Below are 22,621 nucleotides of genomic sequence, written 5' to 3'. Positions count from 1 at the left end.
TTACCTTTGAATGTGGCTTTCCCTCATGACACTGCTCTCTACTGACTTTAGAGCCATAGATCCTTTTGGCTTATATAATTGGGTTACACCATGTGAAATAAGCTTGGACATGCATTTCCCAGTGGTAACTCCTGTGAAAACTCCTCAATGGAACTACCTTTTCTTTCCAGACACTCACAGATAAGATGTTTTCCGCTTGAAGTGGGAGAATATGTGTATTCTTTTCAATGATCACAGGACTCTAACAAAGGGGATTTTTAATCTTTTAATTTTCAAGACAGTTAAAATATTGAAATGTTTAAGTGGATAACTATTATTCATAAAATGACTGAGTGAAAACTAATATACTATGAGATGAAAAGTACTTGTCAGGGATTTTCAAGCTTTTGCTCAAGTAATTACTATGAAATAACAACTTCTAGAAATGAAGAACAATCTGTGAAGAATAAATTACCACTGGTGTGGGAAAAAAGAGCCAAACAGAAGTAGAAGAAGGTGTAGCCGGCATACTAATGTTATCTACAGTGTATTTTTATATTTTTTATACTTGACCAGGTCTCTTATGTCCTTTTTCTGGAAAAATACTTTTAACTACAAAAGTGGTTATAAATGAAAAAGTAGCCAATAAAGTGACTACTACTCTCAGGGCTTTGAACCAGTTGGGATAATGTGGTAAGAGAAAAAATTCTTGGTGTAATGCTATCCCCATACCCATTATTACTGTGACTATGGCTTCACTAAGTCTTTCAGAAATAAGGAAGGCAAACCATGAAAAGAAAAGAGGAGCTATACTGCTGGCTAAATTAAGGTAGTCTGGTTTGGCTGGACTACCTTCTGGTAGAGCAAAACCCCATCTGATCCCACCCAAGAAAGATAGGAAACTGGCTCCATAAGCCATCTGAGTAAAAGCTAATATGGGAATATAAGTTTTTGTCATCAGCATGACCAGTGGTGGAGCAACGAAGGGGATTAGTCCTGCCAGAGTTACATATAATGCTGGCTTTGGGCTGTCAGTTATGTAACTGATGGTGCTTGGTGACCTGGCTGGAAGTGCTTGCTTCTCCTTTTTAAAGCTGCAGGGGGATGTATGATAGCACTGTGTCTTGCTCATATACACCGGAAATGATAAGGAAAGCCAAGGCCTTGGAAATGGGGAAAAGTTCTGCTGGAGAGACACCTTGAGAGAAAGTGTATCTGTTCTGCTGGCTCTTAGTCCCACTGGGAAAGAGTACTTCAGCATCTACAAAGAAAACAGAACCAAAAGACAAAATTAAAAATCTATATGTATCATCAGATTTTAGTCAATCCCAGTATGAAACAATTGGAATTGTTTGAAAGGAGCAAACAAAAAAGATCTGCTTTCCATTACCACATCAAACTATACAGCAAGGATGAACTAACTCTGAAGTGATGTTATTGCTGGTAAAAGTATTAAATGACTATAAAATGTACAAAAGAAACCACTGAACACAAACCAGTGATATATTTCAACCTACCACTTAATCTTATTCCGTAAGAAAAATATCTGAAAAAGGATCAGGTAAAGACTAGACCTTCAGAATTTGGCCTTCTAAACTGCCTCTTCTATTTAGAAATAGCAAAAGAAGCGGCACTAATTACTGTGGGAATGCTGTTTTTATATGGAGAAAATAAATCTACCTTCCAACTTAGCTTTATAAACACCACATACTTTTCACAGTTCCATGCTTTTGTGTAGGCTCTGCCTAGAATTCTAGCTCTTACTACTTTTCTATCTAGGAAACTTACCTCAACATTCAAGTTAAAGCTTTCCTTTGCCCTTCTACGGTCTGATTTAATGCTCCTATAGTAAGTATCCTGTGCACACTTCCATCATAATTTTTCTCACAGTGAATTAAAATTGTGTGTTTACTTGTCTTTGTCTTAGTAGACTTGAGAGCCAGGACCGTATTTTTTTCCTTGCCTTAAAATCCCCAGTGCCTTTCATTGTACACGGGCAAAGTAATAACCTTTCCTGCTGTTTCTGTGTTTTAGTTATCAGACTTCAACTAAAAAGTGTTGCATTAAAGAAAAAATTGAAGTTTTTTTTTTTTTTTTTTGAGACAAGAGTCTCTCTGTTGCCCAGGCTGGAGTGCAGTGGCTTGATCTCAGCTGACTGCAAGCTCCGCCTCCCAGGTTCACTCTATTCTCCTGCCTCAGCCTTCAGAGTAGCTGGGATTACAGGTGCCTGCCACCACGCCTGGCAGCTAATTTTCTGTATTTTTAGTAGAGACGGAGTTTAACCATGTTAGCCAGGATGGTCTTGATCTCTGACCTTGTGATCCGCCCACCTCAGCCTCCCAAAGTGCTGGGATTACAGGCGTGAGCCACCGCGCCCAGCAAAAATTGAAGTTATTGAAGAATTTCAGTGATCACTCAAACATGCTAGGAATGGTTCCATCTTGGAACCATTTCCCATTTCCATATTTACTGCTCTTCCCTCAGTTACTTACTTCTGATCTCCTGCCATTTATAAGTGCAATCCTACATCTTGACACTACCTATTCCCCTTCCCTGCTTTATAGTTCTCCCCAGCACTTACCATTTGATGTATTAATTTTTATTGTTTTGAGACTGAGTCTTGCTCTATCACCCAGGCTGGAGTGCAGTGGTGCAATCTCTGCTCACTGTAACCTCTGCCTCCCAAGTTCAAGCCATTCTCTGCCTCAGCCTCCTGAGTAGCTGGGATTACACGCATCCACCACTACGCCCAGCTAATTCTTGTATTTTTAGTAGAAACAGGGTTTTACCATGTTGTCCAGGCTGGTCTCAAACTCCTGACCTCAAGTGATCCACCCGCCTTGGCCTCCCAAAGTGTTGGGATTACAGGCATGAGTGACTGTGCCTGGCCTTATTTTTTTTAATTTTTATTTTTTGAGATGAAGTCTTCCTCTGTCACCCAGGCCAGAGTGCAGTGGCGTGATCTCGGCTCACTGCAACTTCGGCTTCCTGGGTTCAAGTGATTCTTACGCCTCAGCCTCCCAAGCAGCTGGGACTACAGGCGCCCACCACGCTGAGCTAATTTTTGTATTTTTCAGTAGAGACAAGGGTTTTACCATGTTGGCCAGGCAGGTATTGAACTCTTGACCTCAAGTGACCCACCTGCCTCAACCTCCCAAAGTGCTGGGATTTCAGCCATGAGCCACGGCACCTGGCCAATTTTTTTTTTTTTTTGCAAACATCGTCTTGCTGTGTCACCCAGGCTGGAGTGCAGTGGCATGATCTCTGCTCACTGCAGCCTCAACCTCCTGGGCTCAAGTGATCCTCCTCCCTCAGCCTCCCAGGTAGCTGGGACTTATAGGCGTGTGACTCCATGCCCAGCTAAATTTTTGTATAGATAGGGTTTTGCCATGTGCCCAGACTGGTCTTGAACTCCTTGAGTTCAAGTGATCCATCCACTTTGGCCTGCCAAATTGCTGGGACTACAGGAGTGAGCCACTGCACCCAGCCTGATATAATAAAGATTTTACTTGTATTTTACTTAACTCTTCCCTCCATTACCTGAATACACAAGGGTAAGAATTTTTGTCTTTTTCACTGCTACTGCCCTAGCCCAAGCAATATTTGACAAATAGTGCTCAAATATTTGCTGAACAAACCAACCTTTGAAGATGCTTGAGAAAACTTCTGGATGAAGCGAAGCATCCTGGCCCCTATTGAAAGTCTTGTTCAGGAAGATGCCAGGCAGTTCTGATTAACGTGTTGTTGCAGCTAAGTGGAGGCACTGAATCAGGGGCATTTCTGTGTATAACACAAGATGTCACTTCATTTTCCTCATTTTATACATTAATTTTTAAATAGTAATTCATGAATATATCAGTTTCCTTTGAAAAGAATCATTAATGTTTTCAAACTATCGGTAACACAGTAACGAAACAGATACTTTTAATACCTGAACTGTTCTTTTAGCTTTGGCTGTCTGGTGTAATAGAAAGAATAATGCACATAGAGATTTTATAGATACTCTCACCATTTCCTAGCTGTGTGACACTGGGCAAATTGCTTGAGTACCAGTTTTCTCATCTTTAAAATGAAGGGTCTTCTAAATGGCATTTTTGTGAAATAAAAAAAATTAAAAAAAAAAAAACTGGAAGGTCATAGCTTCTCTGTTTCCTTTTTTTCTCCTTAGTTATTTACTTTGGGGCTTAAGAGTTCACAACAAAATAACGATAGTACCAAACCAATATAATTTAGGTTTTTTTGTTTGTTTTGAGACTTGCTGTGTCGTCCAGGCTGGAGTACAGTGGCACGATCTTGGCTCACTGCATCATCCGCCTCCTGGGTTCAAGCGATTCTTGTGCCTCAGCCTCCTAAGTAGCTGGGGTTACAGGCTCCCGCCACCATACCCGGCCAATTTTTGTATTTTTAGTAGAGATGGGGTTTTGCCATGTTGGCTAGGCTGGTCTCGAACTCCTGGCCTCAGGTGATCCACCTGCCGAGGCCTCCCAAAGTGTTGAGATTACAGGCGTGAGCCACCGCACCCAGCTAGCATTAACTCATTTAATGCTCAAAATAACCTCATTAACTTAGTACTGAGAGAGAGAATAGCCTGTTGGAGTACAGACTTTGGTGTCAAACTTGGTTGGAATCCTGGCTCCACTACTTATTAGCTGTGTGTCTTTGAACAAATTATTTAACCTTGTTATGGTGTAGTTCATTCACCTTTGAAATAAGGGTACTCGGCTGGGCGCGGTGGCTCAAGCCTGTAATCCCAGCACTTTGGGAGGCCAAGACGGGCAGATCACGAAGTCAGGAGATCGAGACCATCCTGGCTAACCCGGTGAAACCCTGTCTCTACTAAAACATACAAAAAAAACTAGCCAGGTGAGGTGGTGGGCGCCTGTAGTCCCAGCTACTCAGGAGGCTGAGGAAGGAGAATGGCATAAACCTGGAAGGCGGAGCTTGCAGTGAGCTGAGATCCGGCCACTGCACTCCAGCCTGGGCGACAGAGCAAGACTCCGTCTCAAAAAAAAAAAAAAAAAAAAAGAAGGGTACTAACTAATTCATAGGGTTGATGTAACTTTTTTTTGGGGGGATACAGGGTCTCGCTCTGTCACACAATCTGGAGTACAGTGGTGTGATCGCCGCTCTCTGCAGCCTTGACCTTCCAGGGTCAAGGGATCTTACCACCTCAGCCCTCTAAGGAGCTGGGACTACAGGCCACACCACCATGCCCAGCTAATTTTTTTTTTTTTTTTTTTTTTTGAGACAGAGTCTTGCTCTGTCACCCAGGGTGGAGAGCAGTGGTGCCATCTCAGCTCACTGCAAGCTTCACCTCCCAGGTTCATGCCATTCTCCTGCCTCAGTCTCCTGAGGAGCTGGACTACAGGCCTCCACCACCATGCCCACCCAGTTCATTTTTTTGTATTTTTAGTAGAGATGGAGTTTCACCGTGTTAGGATGGTCTCGATCTCCTGACCTCGTGATCCACTTGCCTCCCAAAGTGCTGGGATTACAGGTGTGAGGCATCGTGTCTGGCCCCAATTTTTGTATTTTTTGTATAGAAGGGGTTTTGCCATATTGCTCAGGCTGGTCTCGAACTCCTGAGCTCAAGCGATCCACCCGCCTCGGCCTCCCAAAGTGCTGGGATTACAGGTGTGTGCCACTTAGCCTGATGTAACACTTAATAAGTTACTACATGTAAATAGCTGAGAACTGTCCCTGACACAAAGCACTTTACACAGCAGGGACTGATTGAAAACTCTAATGTAAGCAGCCAGTAAAAACAGGTGAATGATAATACGGATCTAGATCTGCCAACTTCATTCATAACCAGGAGAATGGGATGTCTAAAAAAACCTACAGTTGCTGCTTAATTTAAAAAAATCAATTGGGCAGGGCGCAGTGGCTCGCTCCTGTAGGCCCAGCAGTTTGGGAGGCCGAGGCGAGTGGATCACTAGGTCAGGAGTTAGAGACCAGCCCGGCCAACACAGTGAACCCCCCCCTTCCCGCCCCCCACCCCGTCTCTACTAAAAATACAAAAAATTAGCTGGGCGTGGTGGCGGACGGCTGTAATCCCAGCTACTCGAGAGGCTGAGGCAGGAGAATTGCTTGAACCTGGGAGGCGAAGGTTGCAGTGAGCCAAGATCGTGCCATTGCACTCCAGCCCACGCGACAGTGCGAGACTCCGTCTCAAAAAAAAAAAACAAAAAACAAAACCGATTAAACTAATTTATTGATCACAGATCTTAGGGCTGGGTCAAGAAATCCTGTATACCAGTTAATGTCTTCATGCTATACTTAAGGAAGTAGGGAGGTAAGTTATCCTGGGCCTCCGAGTAGAAGGCCCACACACCCACACCCACCCACCTGAGCCCCAGACCAAAATGTCTGCAGAGCGTACCCATCACTTTTGTGCAAAATCACTTTCTTCGTAAGGACTTTCCAGATCACTCCGTTTAAAATCTCAACCATCCCCCCCACCTTTGGACACTCCCTTAACTCTGGCACGTGCTTTCCAACTAGTGGATATTAAAAAGTGATAACCCAAAGTCCAGGGACGGCAGGTGATACGGGATTAAGGACTGAGACGCAAAGCTTAATCCTCCTAATATTTGAAAAAGCTCAATATTCCCATTGCCCTAGTGGGAAGACTGCAAACCGCAAACTTCAAACTGACCTCTGAGAAAGGAAGGCGGGGTTTAGACGCCAGTGTCTTCGGGAAACCCTGCCCGATAGTGCCCGCGTCTCCAATTTACTACCAATCCTTGGTGCCTCCCATCCCAACCTGCACCTGTGGCGACTTTGAGACTTGCCAGCGTTGCACGGAGAGGCGGAGAACAACCGCAACAACAGCCCAGGTCTACTGGAAAGGCACTTCCGGCAAGTGGATTCAGAGAGCCCCCTACTTCCTGAGGACTGAAAAAAATGAGTCCGGGTAGGACTTGACCTGCGCTAACTGGTTCCTATGCCCGGCTTTCTGTTTGGGGGCCATTCTTAATTTCTAGTTGAATCCAGATGTCGAACGGTCCTTGACTTTTTATTCCAGGGCTCCCAGGCAGCAGAATCTGCCCACAGAGTTCGGGAAGGTAGAGTGCAAGTACTGAAACAATCTCAGAATGATGGTGGTGAAGGAAGGTAAGAGACTTGGGATTTTAGGCCCGGTGTGACCTGGAATTGCTTGCCATCTGTGGAACTTACGTTTCACTTTGTAAAACAGGGGTTGTAAGACCTATGGGGACACATCTCACTCTGCATTACGGCCCTTTACTATCATTTAAAGGAGGAATAAAGCCCAGTTCTTATATTCATTTTCTTTGCTAGGACCTAGAAACTTCATTAAGGATTAAAGAGCAAAAGAGCAGGATTTTCACTTCCATGAAAGGTGTGGTGATAAGGGCCCTAGGCTTGGGGGTGGTTTGGAAAGTCAGATCATTTCTCCTGATGCCCTCGGCTTTCTCGGCTATGTGACCTTGGGCAAGTCCCTTCTCTTATCTGGACTTATTTCACAGGAAATGGCACCAGGCAATCTTAGTGTCCTTCCGTGTCTATGGATAACGCTGAAGACATGTAATAGGAGATCTCAGGGGCCCACGCCTGCCAGTCCCTCCAGTCCTCCGGATTCTAGGTAGTCTAGCTTCCTGGTTGCCAGCCATTACAAGGTTTAGCTTTCCGTGCTAGATGGAGCCACAGCGAAGTCCGTTAAAGCGCTTTTAGTCGAGCTAGGCCTTCAGTTTTATTGCCTCCTCTGTCATGGCAGCGCCGCCCCTTCCAGTAGCGCGATACCCAATGAGACTTCAGGTAGGAGAAACGGCACTGTCACAAGCGCAGGCTCTCGCCGGAAACCCGCCCTTCGCTGGGGCGGGGCAGTGACGCCTGCGCTCCCGGGGAACTACTACTCCCAGCAGGTAGCGCGGCCGACGCAGCCGCGCAGTCTCCGGGACCAGGCCGTGTGGCCCGCTGGGGGCTGGAGTCTCAACGACGCGCACACGGAAAGTAAGGAGCAGAAGGTGGGAAAGGGCTGGAAAACACACGTTCCTCCGAAACCGGTTTGCAAGTCCTTGTAGAGGTAGTTTCGGGACGCGCACTGGCCCAGGGGCGGGCTGTGGGAGGGTGAAGAAAAAAGGGATACACATATGCATACCCACCCACTCATTCATACGCGCCCAGGCCCTGGAAGTGGGCAGGGGGGTTAGAAGGGGCGTACTAAACTAGGCTTGTCCCTGCCTCAGGCGGCACGAGGAAAGGCAGAGGATTCAATTCTGTGGGAGGTAGAGGCGACCACGCGCCGCCTCAAGCGGCGAGGAAGGGAGCCGAGAGTGGGGCAGGGCATCACCGCCGTTCTGGAGGCCGAACGTTGGCAGCGTGGTGTACTGGCGTCCGGCTGGGCCGCCGGACCCAGTCCCGTGCGCATGCGCTTCTTCAGGTGGGCGTGTGTAAGGCGGGGTCGGACGGGGGAGGGGAGGGCCGTGCTGCTCGTCGCTCCTCCTCCTCCACCCGCTCTGCCCCTCCTGGACCTTGTGGGCCGGGCAGCCATTTTGGGAAGAGCTTTGTTATGGTTGTAGACTAAACGCCTCTGCCGGGTCGACAAGCTGGGGACGCGTCCTCAGACGCCGCGTCTAGTCCCTGGCCGTGGCTCCGCCGCTGCCCGGTGAGTGGGAGTTTGGGACAACTGGGCAGTAGGAGATCTTGGAGTCGTTCCGGCGCGAGGCTCCGCCCGGTGCCTAACCAACCGGCTGTTAAAACTAGTTGAAAGAACCTCTCACACAGGTGGTTGGGTGTAGGTCCGACCCGAGAGGGGCGAGCGCAGCCCACGGGTCAAGTGGTTCGGACGCGGCACCCCTGCCACCCCCGTACATGGAGCTTTGCACGCGAGCGTCGCCGGGGCTCGGCGAAAGCGCTCCTACTTTAACTTTGGTCGTCGGGTCGGAACGCTCACCTGCGGCTCTTTGGCTCCTCTCCAGGCGATCCGGCTTGGTGCTGGTTGAGTGACTTGGCTTAAGGGTTTTTATCTTTACTTCTTGAAATGAAAGCTAAGGGCTTTTGTTTTCCTTCAAAGGAAAACCTGAGGACGAAAAAGTATAAGTCAAATGTTGGATATCTGAGGGGAAAAAAGTTTTAACCCCCAGCTTTCCGGTTCTCTGTGGTAGCGAGGTGTTTTCGTTTAGATTGAGTCTATCCAATGTCTACCAACCTCCTTTCCTTGGAAGGGCGGGGAAAGCTGGTCGATCCTGAAATGTTTTAAGTGTTTTTTTTTCTCTTGTTTTAAATTTAGTTCTCCCCAACCCGTGAAATTCGAAAGAAAGTCTGAATCTAAAATGGCTGTAGCTTGGGGAAGTGCCCTGCCCTTCGATTACTTAAATACATTAACGTTTAAAGGTTTTAGTCGTTTTCCCTGTGGGGACATTAACTGAATCTTTTGATCTTTTAGTTTTTTGCAAATTGTGTCTCACCTTTAACTCTCCTTATGCTAGGTGAAAACAAAGGTGAGGCTCACAAAGTTGAGTACTCCTAAAGTTTACATAAGAATGGGTGTGGTGCGGTGTGTTGTGCGTGTTTAATAGTCGCTTATAGTTTTGAAATTGTGCTGTGGTGTCAATTTTATCTGCCAACTTTGTGCTCTGAAGTTGGCTTGTCATATTTGTTGAAATATTTTTGACATTGATAATTATTGCTTACCAGAAAAATACGAAGTTAATAATAGTGGTTCATGTTTTAGTTTAGTAGTAAGTCATGTTCTTGTGTAAACCTTATCCAAAAGTAAAGTGATTGGTAGTCACTCCTCAGTAGAATTATATTTGTACTTTGGTAGACTGCTGCTCTTTTCTAAGGTCTTTTATATTCAATATTTGAAAGGAAATTAGGGTGCTATTAAGTTTGAGATATTTACTAGAATAGTGTTAAGACATTTTAACAAGTGAAAACATACTTTAAGTATGGAGTGCCTGATTGTCGTGCCCTTTTAAACAAGAGGCTTTTATTTCCTGTTTGTTTTTTTTTTAAACCGATAGATCTAGAAGTTTAAACAAAAAGTCATAGATTGGAAACCAAAACCAGTAAATTTCAGTATTTGGAAAGGTGCTGGAGCCTGTATCTATTTAAAAGATAAAAGAGTGAAATGCTAATTGTGAATGAAAACTTCGAAATTAATAGTAAAATAAGCTGTCATCTTTCCCAGGGAGTCAGTTTTCAATGTACTTTTGACGTTTCTTCACATACAAAAGTTGATTTTTGTTAACTCCCCTAGGATTTTTGTTGTTGTTGTTAAATTATTTTGGTGGTTTTACAGGAAAAATATTTAAAGTTTTTAATAGAAATTACAAGTTGCTTTGTGTTTTGTCACTGTTAACTACTAAACTGGAGTAAGATCTTACTCTTTTTTTTAGGGTACTCAAATGGTTTGTACATGTTAATATAAACATTTAATTGATTCTGGTTGGTGTCTTATCAGAGCTCTTAATTTGTGGTGTGGGGGGAACTCTTGGGAAGCCTCTTTATTTTGAGCGAATTCAATTTACTAGATTGCTCATCAGTGGCTGTTAAGATGCTTAGCTGAGGAGGACACATTCAACCATTTAAATTTAGAATGATAAGAAATCTGGTGCACATTTCTGCTTATAATTCATTTTTAATGCTGAGTTAAAGGTAAGACACAATTGTGAATCATACTTCAGAAGATTGCATATCTTTTTTTTTTTTTTTTTTTTTTTTTTGAGACAGAGTCTCCCTCTGTCGCCCAGGCTGGACTGCAGTGGCCGGTTCTCAGCTCACTGCAAGCTCCGTCCCCCCGGGTTTACGCCATTCTCCTGCCTCAGCCTCCCCAGTAGCTGGGACTACAGGCGCCTGCCACCTCGCCTGGCTATTTTTTTTTTTTTTTTTTTTTTTTTTTTTTAGTAGAGACGGGATTTCACTGTGTTAGCCAGGATGGTCTCGATCTCCTGACCTCATGATCCGCCTGTCTCGGCCTCCCAAAGTGCTGGGATTACAGGCTTGAGCCACTGCACCCGGCCAGAAGATTGCATATCTTTATTTTATGGTTATAACTGTGATGTGCCAGGGACTGACTGCTGTTTAAAGTGCTTTATATTTGTTATTTATTTTCTTTTTCTTTTTTTTCTTTTTTTTTTTTTTTTTGAGGTGGAGTTTCACTCTTGTTGCCCTGCCTGGAATGTAGTGGCTCGATTTCGGTTCACTGCAACCTCCGCCTCCTGGGTTCAAGCGATTCATCTGTCTCAGCTTCCCTAGTAGCTGGGATTACAGGGGCTCGCCACCACGCCCGGCTAATTTTTTGTATTTTTTAGTAGAGATGGGTTTTCACCATGTTGACCAGGCTAGTCTTGAACTCCTGACCTCAGGTGATCTACCTGCTTTGGCCTCCCAAAGTGCTGGGATTACAGTCATGAGCCACTGCGCTCGGCTTGTTGTTTATTTTTATAAGTATACTGGTTCATTTGTTTTGTTTTGTTTTTGATATGGGGTCTCACTGTGTCACCCAAATTGGAGTGCAGTGGCGCGATTTCTGCTCACTGCAGCCTCCGCCTCCCAGGCTCAAGCGATCCTCCCACCTCAACCTCCCTAGTAACTGGGACGACAGGTGTGTGCCACCACGCCGGGCTAATTTTTTGTTTGTTTGTATTTTGTTAGGAGGGGGAGGGTTTATCATGTTGCCCAGGCTGGTCTCAAACTCAGGGGCTCAGGCAGTCTGCCCACTTTGGCCTCCCAAAGTGTTGGGATTACAGGCATGAGCCACAGCGCCAAGTCTAAGTAGATGCTGTTTTATACCCATTTTATAGTTGAGGAAAAGAAGTCCAGAGACTCATCCAGCTAGTAGGTAACAGCCTGTATTCAAATTTAGGCAATCTGAGTCGTTGTGTTTAACTTAACGGTTATGGTCACTGTCTTTAAACATGAAAGTAAGACTGTTAATCTAAAAGATGAAAGGCACACAAAATTTTAAAGGATTCCAACTAAAAAAAACTAATGGGAAAGGCAAATTTTGGTGTATTTATGGTTGTTCAGGTAGATGAGTGGAAAAATCTAGGTGACGGAGAAATAACATACCACCTCATAATTGACTGTTGTCTGGAATTTAATATGTGGTTGTGCTGTTAGAGACCTGATTGCCAAAGTTACTTCTAAATCAGACTCAGTGTTTCCTATTTCCCACTGAAATCTGCCTCAAATAGCTTATAATCAAACTTGAAAAATAGTTCAGTAAGAGGAACTGAACTTTTGTCCACAGGTGTAACTTAACTGAAGTAGATATATTTCTGATGTTATGTAAATTGAATTTTTATAGGTGATTTCAAACATGCTAGGCAAACATTTAAAAGAGCCTATTGTTTTTCTTTACTAAGGCAAATAATTAGCCTTTAATTGATCTATTAGCTGAATCTTTTTTCAGCTAAAACAACTCAGTAAAAGAAACTAGGGACTGGGAATACCTAGATGACCATAAAACAAAGAACTGTATGGTTTAACAGATAATACTTAATAGTTGGAGGATAACATAAAAAACAATTATTCTTAAAGGAGGTGATTTTAACAAACTCTTTAAGTTCACCTTCTTTTTCTAAGATAAAAACCACTTTGCCTTCAAAGCCACTTTGCCTTTGTTAACCATACGTCAGGCTAGAGAATCACCACAATGAACAAAGTTTTAGTACCCTTTTCTGAGCAGTAGGTCTATTTGTGTGGAGTAAGTTTTTTCCCCCAGAAAAATCTCATTTGGTTAAGTTTGGCTATACTTTAAATTGAGCTTGCAGACTCTGTTTCTGCTCAAGTTTAAAAGTCTGGCATATAAAAAAGTTCTTTTTTTTTTTTTTTTTTTTTTTTTGAGACGGAGTCTCGCCCTGTCGCCCAGGCTGGAGTGCAGTGGCCGGATCTCAGCTCACTGCAAGCTCCGCCTCCCGGGTTTACGCCATTCTCCCGCCTCAGCCTCCCGAGTAGCTGGGACTACAGGCGCCCGCCACCTCGCCCGGCTAGTTTTTTGTATTTTTTAGTAGAGATGGGGTTTCACCATGTTAGCCAGGATGGTCTCGATCTTCTGACCTCTTGATCCACCCGTCTCGGCCTCCCAAAGTGCTGGGATTACAGGCTTGAGCCACCGCGCCCGGCCTATAAAAAAGTTCTTGTCTGAATCATTGCTATCCTTAAAGTATATAAGTATATAGAAAAGTTGGTTTTGGGGCTGTTTAATTAATTTGAAAGAGCTTTTCCAGTTTTTGTGCTGTTTGTAAATTTTTCTACTTTTTAATTCGTCTTACCATGTATGGCAGAAAGAGCAATAGGAACCATTTATTGTGGGCTTCATAAACTTAGATGCTGTAATGAAGTCAATTATGTAATCTTATTATTCCTTACTATTTAAAGAAGTAGATATTAACTCTTCTACGAGAGAGTATACAGAGGTTCCAAGAAGTTAAGTAATTTGGGTAACATAGAGATGGAGATTTGGGCAGCTTTCTGTGATTCCAAAGCATAGTTTCCACCATAGCACGCAAAGAAATGGCATAGTATGGTAATCAGTGGTTGGCTTTGTAGCCAGACCATTTGGGTTCGAATCTCAGCTTTGCTGCTTACAGCTTGGTGACTTTGAGTGAATTACTTAAGTGAGACTCTTTGTTTCTTCATCTGTTAAGTGGGGATAATAATAGTACCTTCTCCTAGGGTTGTTGTAGTAAATAAATGATATTTGTAGAATTCTTAAAATAATGTCTGACTGTAAGAGCTTCATGATTATTAGAGAAGTTGTCTTTAATGAACATCCTTTTACATACCAATCCAGTGAAATTCAGTGAAATCTGCATAGATGAGTTGCACATGCAGTGGTGTTTTTCTTTATTAGATACTAGTTTTCTGTTGACTTTTGTAATTTATTTGAATCAGGATCTAGGTCCCACAAACTGCAATTGGCTGCCATTTTAAATGCCTTTATTTGCATATTTCTCCTCAGTTTTTTTCCTTGTACTTTGTTAAAGAAACCAGGTCATTTGTCCTGCAGTTTCCCACATTCTAGATTTTCTTGATTCCTTGTAAATTGGTAGTTGGCTATAGAGGCTTAGATCGAGATTTGATTTGGAAATAGAGAAGACTGAGAAGACTAAATTTGTTAGGTGATTCTGTGTATTTGGGAATTTTTATTTTCTGGTTTGTTCAGTGATTCTCATTGTATCATTTTCTTGCAATTTCTCTGTTGGGCAACACAGGGTAATTTTATGGGTTATTGACTCTCGTTTGAGATGCTATGTAAAGTGGAGTGTTTGGTTTGCTTTGGTGCCCAATTCAGTGTTAACTTTTCCAGGTGGGTTCTTTCCTGCCTTTTTTTTCCCCTACTTGTATATTCTGTTATAAAATTGAAAAGTTTTTATTTCCTGATTTGGTTACTAATGAATAGTTGTCTCAGCATATTCAATCTGAAAATTTCTCAAAACTGAATTTTTTTTCCTATTATCTATCCTCCAACTATTAGGCATTTTATTGTTTGCGCTTATGGTATACTCACTATAGGCTCGGCACTATTCTTTTTTCTTTTTGCAGGGAACAACATCCAGGCATTACTCTTAACACTTTATATACATTCACTCATTTAATCAACAGCAATTCAAGAGTCTCCAAATTAGGTAGGTATTTGAGACACAAAGAGGTGAAATGACTTGTTCAAGGTCACACAGCTAGTGTGTGACAGAGCCATCTAGGTCCCGAATTTGCTATTCTACCTTAAAAATTAATATTTGCGGCCGGGCGCGGTGGCTCAAGCCTGTAATCCCAGCACTTTGGGAGGCCGAGACGGGCGGATCACGAGGTCAGGAGATCGAGACCATCCTGGCTAACACGGTGAAACCCCGTCTCTACTAAAAAATACAAAAAACTAGCCCGGCGAGGTGGCGGGCGCCTGTAGTCCCAGCTACTCAGGAGGCTGAGGCAGGAGAATGGTGTAAACCCGGGAGGCAGAGCTTGCAGTGAGCTGAGATCCGGCCACTGCACTCCAGCCTGGGCCACAGAGCGAGACTCCGTCTCAAAAAAAAAAAAAAAAAATTAATATTTGCTTTGGAAGTGAAGCTTATCTTGAGAAGAGATTTTTAGAGATGCTTGTAAAGTGATTCTTTTTTTTTTTTTTTTTTTTTAAAGTATGTCTTGGCCGGTCATGGTGGCACACACCTGTAATCCCAGCACTTTGGTAGGCCGAGGCAGGCGGATCACATGAGGCCAGGAGTTTAAGACCAGGCTGGTCAACGTGGCGAAACCCCGTCTCTACTAAAAATACAAAAATTAGCTGGGCGTGGTGGTGAATGTCCGTAATCTCAGCTATTCTGGAGGCTGAGGCACTAGAATCACTTGAACCTGGGAGGTGGTGGTTGCAGTGAGCCAAGATTGTGCCATTGAACTCCAGCCTAGGTGACAGAGCGAGACTCTTTCTCCAAAAAAAAAAAGCGTGTCTCAATCTGTTTGTCACTACTATTAAATCACTCAATTATTTAAAAAAAAACATAGTTTTGAAAATGTTACAAATAGCCTGTTGTAATCACAGAGAATTAGAGCCTTTTGGTGCTGCTGAAACTGATAAAAGTTTATTTATTTTGCAGAGACAGTCTTGTTCTGTTGCTCAGATTGGAGTGCAGTAGCATGATCATAGCTCACTGCAGCTTTGACCTCCTAGGCTCAAGTGATCCTCCCACCTCAGCTCCATCCTGGGCCCCCACCCCCAGCCCTGCTGGGAAATACAAGTGTGTGCCATCATGCCTGGCTAATTTTTTTTTTTTTTTGTATAGATAGTGTCTCACTATGTTGTCCAGGCTAGTGTTGAACTCCTGGAATCAAGCAATTCCTCCCACCTTTGCCTCCCCATATGATGAGATTACAGGCATGAGCCACTGTGCCTGACCTGAAATTACTTTTTAGGAAATGTTTTTGGAACAATGAAGCAAAAGAAGGCACAGTAATTCAAGTTGATTCCTAATGGCAAGGCTAGCAGGATTCCTGTGTTGGACATTCTACTAATTGGGGTTTAAAATGATCCTTTGTTGTTTTTTTTGTCTGTTTACCATTTTAACCCCTTTCCAGTATTGCTTTTTTGTGAATCTTAGTGGGAGAGGATGCTGGAAAGGTTGGGTGCACACACACACATACTATATAGATAAACTTTCTGTGCTGGACCCCTGGCAGCTAGAGCTGGGTCATGTTACCCAAACTGTGCCAGTCAGATGCCCTTCACTTTGGGGACTTGCATCGGAGTGAGAGATGTGAAGATGCAAGGACAGTTTGGAATTCATTCCAGTGGCTGTTGGTGGTGGCATTGCTAGCTGGAGCAGTTTCCTCAGCAGGCTCTTCCTGTGGCATGACCTTGGCAGGGGTTTTGACTGCTTAGCTTCCTTTGGTTTTTGGTGTTTGCCAAGTCGAGACAGCCTCTCCTTCGTTCTCTGAATTCCCAGGGTTCTTCTGATAAATTTCTTTTTAAGCCTTGTCAGACAATTTTCCCTTTTATCTGCCCCAATTCTCAAAAGCGATAGTTCTCAACCTTTTAAAATTTATCTGGAGTAAGGCCTGGACATCAGTGGTTTATTAAAGCTCTCCATGTGATTCTTTCTTTTAGTAATCTTTTTATTATTACAGAAGCAGTGTAAGGATAATGTAGAATATTAGACGATATAGATACGCAAAAATAAAGCCTTGGCATTCCTATCACATAGGAGTTACCACTGTTAACAACTTGGTGCATTTTTTTCCAGATTGTCGTCTAAGCGCGTATATTTAGGTTTCTATTTTTATTTTACTAAATGAGATCAACTTTCTTTTTTTAGTTCGTGATACCCACTTTCCATGTGAGTAAATGTTCATTTCTTCTAATACCCAGGTGCTATTCAAATTTCTCCAGCTGATCCAAAAAAAAAAAAAAGTGTTTATTGCAGCTAGCTATCCAAGCCGTTATCTGATTTAGGACCTTGTTGCAGATGTTTAATTTATCTATATCTTTTTAGTGTAGTATAGTCTTTATTTTTCAGTGACACTGATTTTGAGACTGTGTCACTTACCCTAGAATGGTTTGGTATGATCACATACTTATGGTATTATTTAGCTTGTTCTTTTTTTAATTCCTATATTTTTCTCTAAAGTTGATAGCTGACAGATTGATGGATTCACCTTTAAACATTGTTGACTAAAATACAGCATAGCAATTCCTCATTTTGCATTGTATCACAAAAGACATTGTAATGCTAAGATAGGTAGTCCTATCTATATATTAATCAATCTTTCCACTTAGAACAAGAAACTAATTTGCATGGTGTTAACGTTGGTGGCGAAGGATTTCCCAGTCCCTTATCAATCGTTGGTCTTAATTTTTTTGGGGAACAGTTTCACTGAGCTCTAATTTATATAACAAAATACACTTATTTAAAGTGTACAATTTAGTGGTTTTTAGTATATTCAGAGTTGTACAACCATTGTAGAACTACATGATCTTTTGTGTCTGGCTTCTTTCATGTAGCATAATGGATGAGGGTTCATCCATGTTATAGGATGTTATCAGTATTTCTTGTGGTTATGCGTGATTAGGATTAATGGATCATAGAGGTTTTACAACTTGTTGTTTGCCAGTTTCCAAAGTGGTTGTGTGCCAGTTTACACTCTAATCAGCAGTGTATGAGAATTCTTTGTTTGTGCCTCATCTTCGTTAACACTTTATAGTGTCAGAATTTTTTTTTTTTGCCAGTTTGATAGGTGTAAAATAGTCTCATGATTTGATTCAGGTTTTAAGAGTATGAATTAGTGAGTAATTCAAGATAATGTTCTATACTGTGCCTTATATTATGTCATAGCACTTCACATGATTTCTCTCATGCACCTCTTATGGGTACAGAAATCCCATTGTTGTCGTTGAATTTGTGATAGAAATACAATTTTGTTCCTTTATATTTTTTTCTTTTCCTAGCCACTACAGGGATTTTGTTTATTAGACTCCATAATAGACTTACATATCCATGTTAATCACCATAGTATTAGTTACTTTCTCTTTGTTTTTGCTTTTGTGAAACAGGGTCTCACACTGTAGCATAGGCTGGAGTGTAGTGGCATGATCATCACGGCTCACTGTAGCCTTGACTTCCCAGGGTCAAGCAGTCCTCCCAGCCTTCCAAGTAGTTGGGACTACACCACCACTATTTCCGGCTAAATTTTTTTTTTTTTCCCTCAGAGGAGTCTTCCTCTGTCACCCAGGCTGGAGTGCAGTGGCGCAATCTCAGCTCACTGCAACTTCCGCCTCCTAGGTTCAAGCAATTCTCCTGCCTTAGCCTCCCGAGTAGCTGAGACTAAAGGCATGCGCCACCATTCCTGGCTAATTTTAGTATTTTTAGTAGAGATGGGGTTTCACCACATTGACCAAGCTGATCTCGAACTCCTGATCTCAAGTGATCCGCCTGCCGCAGCCTCCCAAAGTGCTGGGATTACAGGCATGAGCCACCGCACCTGGGCCTTTTTTTTTTTTTGGTAGAGATCTTGCCATGTGGCCCAGGTTGATGGCAAACTCCTGGACGCAAGTGATCTTCCCCCTTTGACCTCCCAAAGTATTGGGATTACAGGCATGAGCCACCATTCCTGGCCAAGTACTTTGTTGTTGTTGTTGTTGTTGCTGTTTTAAGACAGGGTCTTGCTTTGTCACCCAGGCTGGAGTGCAATGGCACAATCATGGCTCACTGCAGCTTAGACCTCCCAGATTCAAGTGATCCTCCCACTTCAGCCTTCCAAGTAGCTGGGAGTACAGGCATGTGCCACCATGCCTGACTTTTTTGAGTCAGAGTTTCTCTCGTCACCCAGGCTAGAGTGCAGTGGTGCAGTCTCGGCTCACTGCAGCCTCCGCCACCCAGATTCAAGTGATTGTCCTGCCTCAGCCTCTCGAGTAGCTGGGATTACAGGCACCTGCTGCCACGCCCGGCTAATTTTTTGTATTTTTAGTAGAGGCGGAGTTTCGCTCTATTGGGCAGGCTGGTCTCAAACTCCGGACCTCAGGTGATCCTTCCACCTTGGCCTCCCAAAACTGGCTAATTTTTTTGTGTTTTTTTGTAGAGATGGGGTTTTGCCCTGTTTCCCAAGTTTGTCTTAAACTCATGGGCTCAAGCAGTCTGCTCACCCTGGCCTTCCAAAGTGCTGGAATTACAGGCATGAGCCACTGCGCTCGGCCCCAAGTCTTTTCTTAATAGACAGAAATGCTGTACGGGAAACAAATCTTATGTCCCCTTTTGGTTCATTGAAAGACTTGCTCAAATTTCATATTCTTCAGAAACTCTTAAATAGGAATTTCTCTCTTCTGGAGTTAAAATAAGCAGTGCTAAAGTAGAAAATGGCTTTAGGCTCTTTTCTGTTGAGAATTAGAAATAAAAGAAGCAAGGCAGTAATAACCTTTGAGTTCTGCTTATTGAGGAATTGGGAGGGAAACTATGTACAGATAGAAAATGAGTATATAGACTACTGTAAGGTTATACAGTCCTTTGAAGGAAGTCCTTTAAACCTGTGTGGTTTTCAAATCATGAGATTTTGAAAAGAAATATTAGGGTTAGTGAATATTTAAAGATAAACGTACCATAGTCTTAGGATCTGCAGTTTAAGGAATAAGGAATGCTCAAGGAGAGCTCTTAAGAACAGTAAGAAGTCTGGGTACAGTGGCTCATGTCTGTAATCCTAGCACTTTGGAAGGCCGAGGCTGGTGGATTGCTTGATTTCAGGAACTTGATACCAGCCTGGACAACATGGCCAAGACCCTGTCTCTACAAAAAATACAAAATTTAGCCGGGTGTGGTGATAGGTGCCTGTAGTCCCTGCTACTTGGGAAGCTGAGCTGGGAAGATCACTCAAGCCTGGGAGGTCAGCTGTAATGAGCCGTGATCGTGCCACTGCACTCCAGCCTAGGCAACAGAGTGAGACCCTGTCTCAAAAAAGAACAGTTAAGATGAAGGGGATACTAATTGATAGAATTGTCAACACCTTTACAAAATTACCATTTATTGGGCACCCACTAAATAGACCCTGTCTATAAAAAGATAGAGATAATCACCTTTGCTATTAATCCCTACCAAGCGTGTCCCATTTGTTTTTTCTTTTTTTTTTTTTTTGAGACAGAGTCTCGCTCTGTTGCCCAGGCTGGAGTGCAGTGGCGCAGTCTCGGCTCACTGCAAGCTCTGCCTCCAGGTTCACGCCATTCTCCTGCCTCAGCCTCCCGAGTATCTGGGACTACAGGTGCCCACCACCACGCCCGGCTAATTTTTTTGTATTTTTAGTAGAGACGGGGTTTCACTGTGTTAGCCAGGCTGGTCTTGATTTCTTGACCTTGTGATACGCCCACCTCAGCCTCCCAAAGTGATGAAGCAAGAATTTAAGTCACTCACTTGGAGACCTGAAGTCTTGAAAATTGATGAGATAATGAAGAGCACAGAAAAACAAGGAAAGGACTACGTGGAAGCATTTAAAGAACCATTACATTGACAAGAGAAAGGAAGAGTCCGAAAAAAGTACAGATGCTCCTTGACTTGCATTTGGATAAACCCATTGTAATTTGAAAATAACATTAAGTTGAAAATGTACTTAATATGCCTAACCTACCAAGCATCATAGCTTAGCCTAGCCTACCTTATGCGTTTTCAGAACACTTACATGAGCTTGCTGTTGGGCAAAATCATCTGGCAACACATACGCTGTACAGTATCAGTTGTTTACTTTTGTCTGACCCTTGTGACTGACTGGGAGCTATGGCTTGCTGGCACTGCCCAGCATCACACGAAAGTATTGTACTGCATATTGCTAGCCTGGGCAAAGATCACGATTCAAAGTATGGGTTTCTGTTGAGTTTCTTTCTCACCTCACACCATTGTAAAGTTGAACAATCTTAAATTGAACAATTGTAAGTTAGGGACCATCTGTAATCACACGGTAGGGAGAAAATCAGCATATATTAATGCAGTGGTTGTCACTCAGTGCTGCTCTCTGACAAAGACTTCAGCCCTTTGTGAATATTATCAATGTAAGATTGTTAACTTTTTTTTAAGGTGAGTTGTTCCTTTTTCCAAGAATTGTCTTTTATGACATACTGCCTTCAATGAAATTGTGATATTAAAATTTTTAATCTTCTACTTATCCAAATAAAACAGACAATCCTGTGTCAGTCCTTAAAACATCTTTTGAATTTTTTTTTTTTTTTTTTTTGAGACGGAGTCTTGCTCTGTCGCCCAGGCTGGAGTGCAGTGGCGTGATCTCGGCTCACTGCAAGCTCCGCCTCCCGGGTTCACACCATTCTCCTGCCTCAGCCTCCCGAGTAGCTGGGACTATAGGCGCCCGCCACCGCGTCCGGCTAATTTTTTTTTTTTTTTTTTTTTTTTTTTTTTTTTTGTATTTTTAGTAGAGACGGGGTTTCACCGTGTTAGCCAGGATGATCTCGATTTCCTGACCTCGTGATCCGCCCACCTCGGCCTCCCAAAGTGCTGGGATTACAGGCGTGAGCCACCGCGCCTGGCCATCTTTTGAATTTTTTAGCTTGATGTAATCCGGGTTTGAGAACTCGGATAATGGTCTTCTAATGATGTGATGTCATGGAAATCAGGGGATTTAAGATGGGTTTTGCTAAAGAACATGTAAACAGTGTAAGCCATTGAAGTTGGTGATTCACAAGTCATTGACTTTTTCTTTTTTTGACAATTTCGCTCCGTCACGCAGGCTGTAGTGCAGTGGCACAATCTCGGCTCACTGCAACCTCCCCATCCCATGTTGAAGAGATTTTCGTGATTTAGCTTCTCAAGTAGCTGGGATGACAAGCTTGGGCCACCATGTCCAGCTTTCATTGACTTTTGAGAGTGTATTGATTAGGGTTCTTTGTAGTAGAAAACAATTTTTTTTTTTTTTTTTTTTTTTTGGAGACAGAGTCTTGCTCTGTTGCCTGGGTTGGTTCTTTGCTCACTGCAACCTCCGTCTCCTGGATTACAGGCATGTGCCACTACGCCCGGCTAATTTTTTGGTATTTTTAGTAGAGATGGGGTTTCACCATATTGGGCAGGCTGGTCTTGAACTCCTGACCTTGTGATCCGCCCGCCTCGGCCTCCCAAAGTGCTGGGATTACAGGCGTGAGCCACCGCGCCCAGCCGAAAACAAATATTTAAAAGCATGGTTGTGTCTCTTTCAACCACAGTCAGCTTCATGGGTGACAAGCAAAGTAAGCAAGAACTGGGATCTTAACTTAGATTGGCGTTTGGGAATTGGGTATGGGTCAGTGAGAAGAACAAGAGAATTCAGGGAGTCAAAGTCATGGTAGCTTACAGATGTGGGCTCTTGCTCTGCTGGGAAGCTCTACTGTATCTCTGTAGTTCATTCTTCAGTTTCACGCTTTAATTGTTCTCACACCCCTCAACTCCTCTGCACCTACCCATACTTTTAGCTGAAGGTCTTGCTTTCTACTTAGGAAGATAGAAGCAATCAGGATAGACCTTCCGAACTCTCATTGCATTACTACCCATGCGTTCTGCTTTCCCACTTGTTCCTTTAAGTGAAGTATTCATGAGCCTGTTGAAGGCCAGTCTTTACTGATACATCACATCTCACCCCTCTGAATTGCTGAAGGATATTTCAGCAGTTTTCTGTATCAGCTGCATCAAGTTTTCTTTCTCTGCTGGGTTATTCCTATCAGTGC

General features: G+C 43.2%; 2 protein-coding genes across 5 annotated transcripts in view; one reads left to right on the top strand and one right to left on the bottom strand.

The window, feature by feature from the left end:
• Positions 1–247: 247 nt before the first annotated feature.
• TMEM69 (transmembrane protein 69) lies at positions 248–6,856 on the bottom strand. 2 transcript variants are annotated; one of them, XM_010363043.2, is made up of 3 exons: positions 6,638–6,856; positions 3,622–3,759; positions 248–1,240 (listed from the first exon to the last, which is right to left on the bottom strand). In XM_010363043.2, the coding sequence occupies exons 2-3, from the start codon at positions 3,661–3,663 to the stop codon at positions 542–544; spliced, it is 741 nt and encodes a 246-aa protein (XP_010361345.1). In that variant the 5' UTR covers positions 3,664–3,759; positions 6,638–6,856; the 3' UTR covers positions 248–541. The 2 variants fall into 2 exon arrangements, with proteins under 2 accessions (XP_010361345.1, XP_010361346.1); XM_010363044.2 differs by having other exon boundaries at positions 6,752–6,850.
• A 134-nt stretch (positions 6,857–6,990) lies between these two features.
• GPBP1L1 (GC-rich promoter binding protein 1 like 1) overlaps positions 6,991–22,621 on the top strand; it is a 66,538-nt gene continuing 50,907 nt past the window's right edge. Inside the window, exon 1 of one of the 3 annotated variants that reach the window (XM_030942553.1) lies at positions 6,991–7,095. The gene's annotated coding sequence lies outside the window, so the exon portion shown is untranslated. Of the gene's footprint in view, positions 7,096–7,864; positions 8,027–8,395; positions 8,609–22,621 lie in introns of those variants that run through there. The other 2 variants (XM_010363047.2, XM_010363046.2) reach the window with 2 other exon arrangements.

The sequence above is a fragment of the Rhinopithecus roxellana genome, chromosome 12 (genome assembly GCF_007565055.1).
Source record: "Rhinopithecus roxellana isolate Shanxi Qingling chromosome 12, ASM756505v1, whole genome shotgun sequence".
Lineage (NCBI taxonomy): Eukaryota > Metazoa > Chordata > Mammalia > Primates > Cercopithecidae > Rhinopithecus > Rhinopithecus roxellana.
The sequence above is the reverse complement of the archived record's forward strand: the minus strand, read 5'-3'. Positions and strand labels throughout refer to the sequence as shown.

Bases quoted from the DNA above. Each gene is read 5' to 3' on its own strand.
- TMEM69 (XM_010363043.2), bottom strand. From the start codon at position 3,663: ATGCTTCGCTTCATCCAGAAGTTTTCTCAAGCATCTTCAAAG. The intron at 1,241-3,621 runs GTTGGTTTGTTC...TTTTCTTTGTAG, and splicing joins TTTCTCAAGCATCTTCAAAG to ATGCTGAAGTACTCTTTCCC.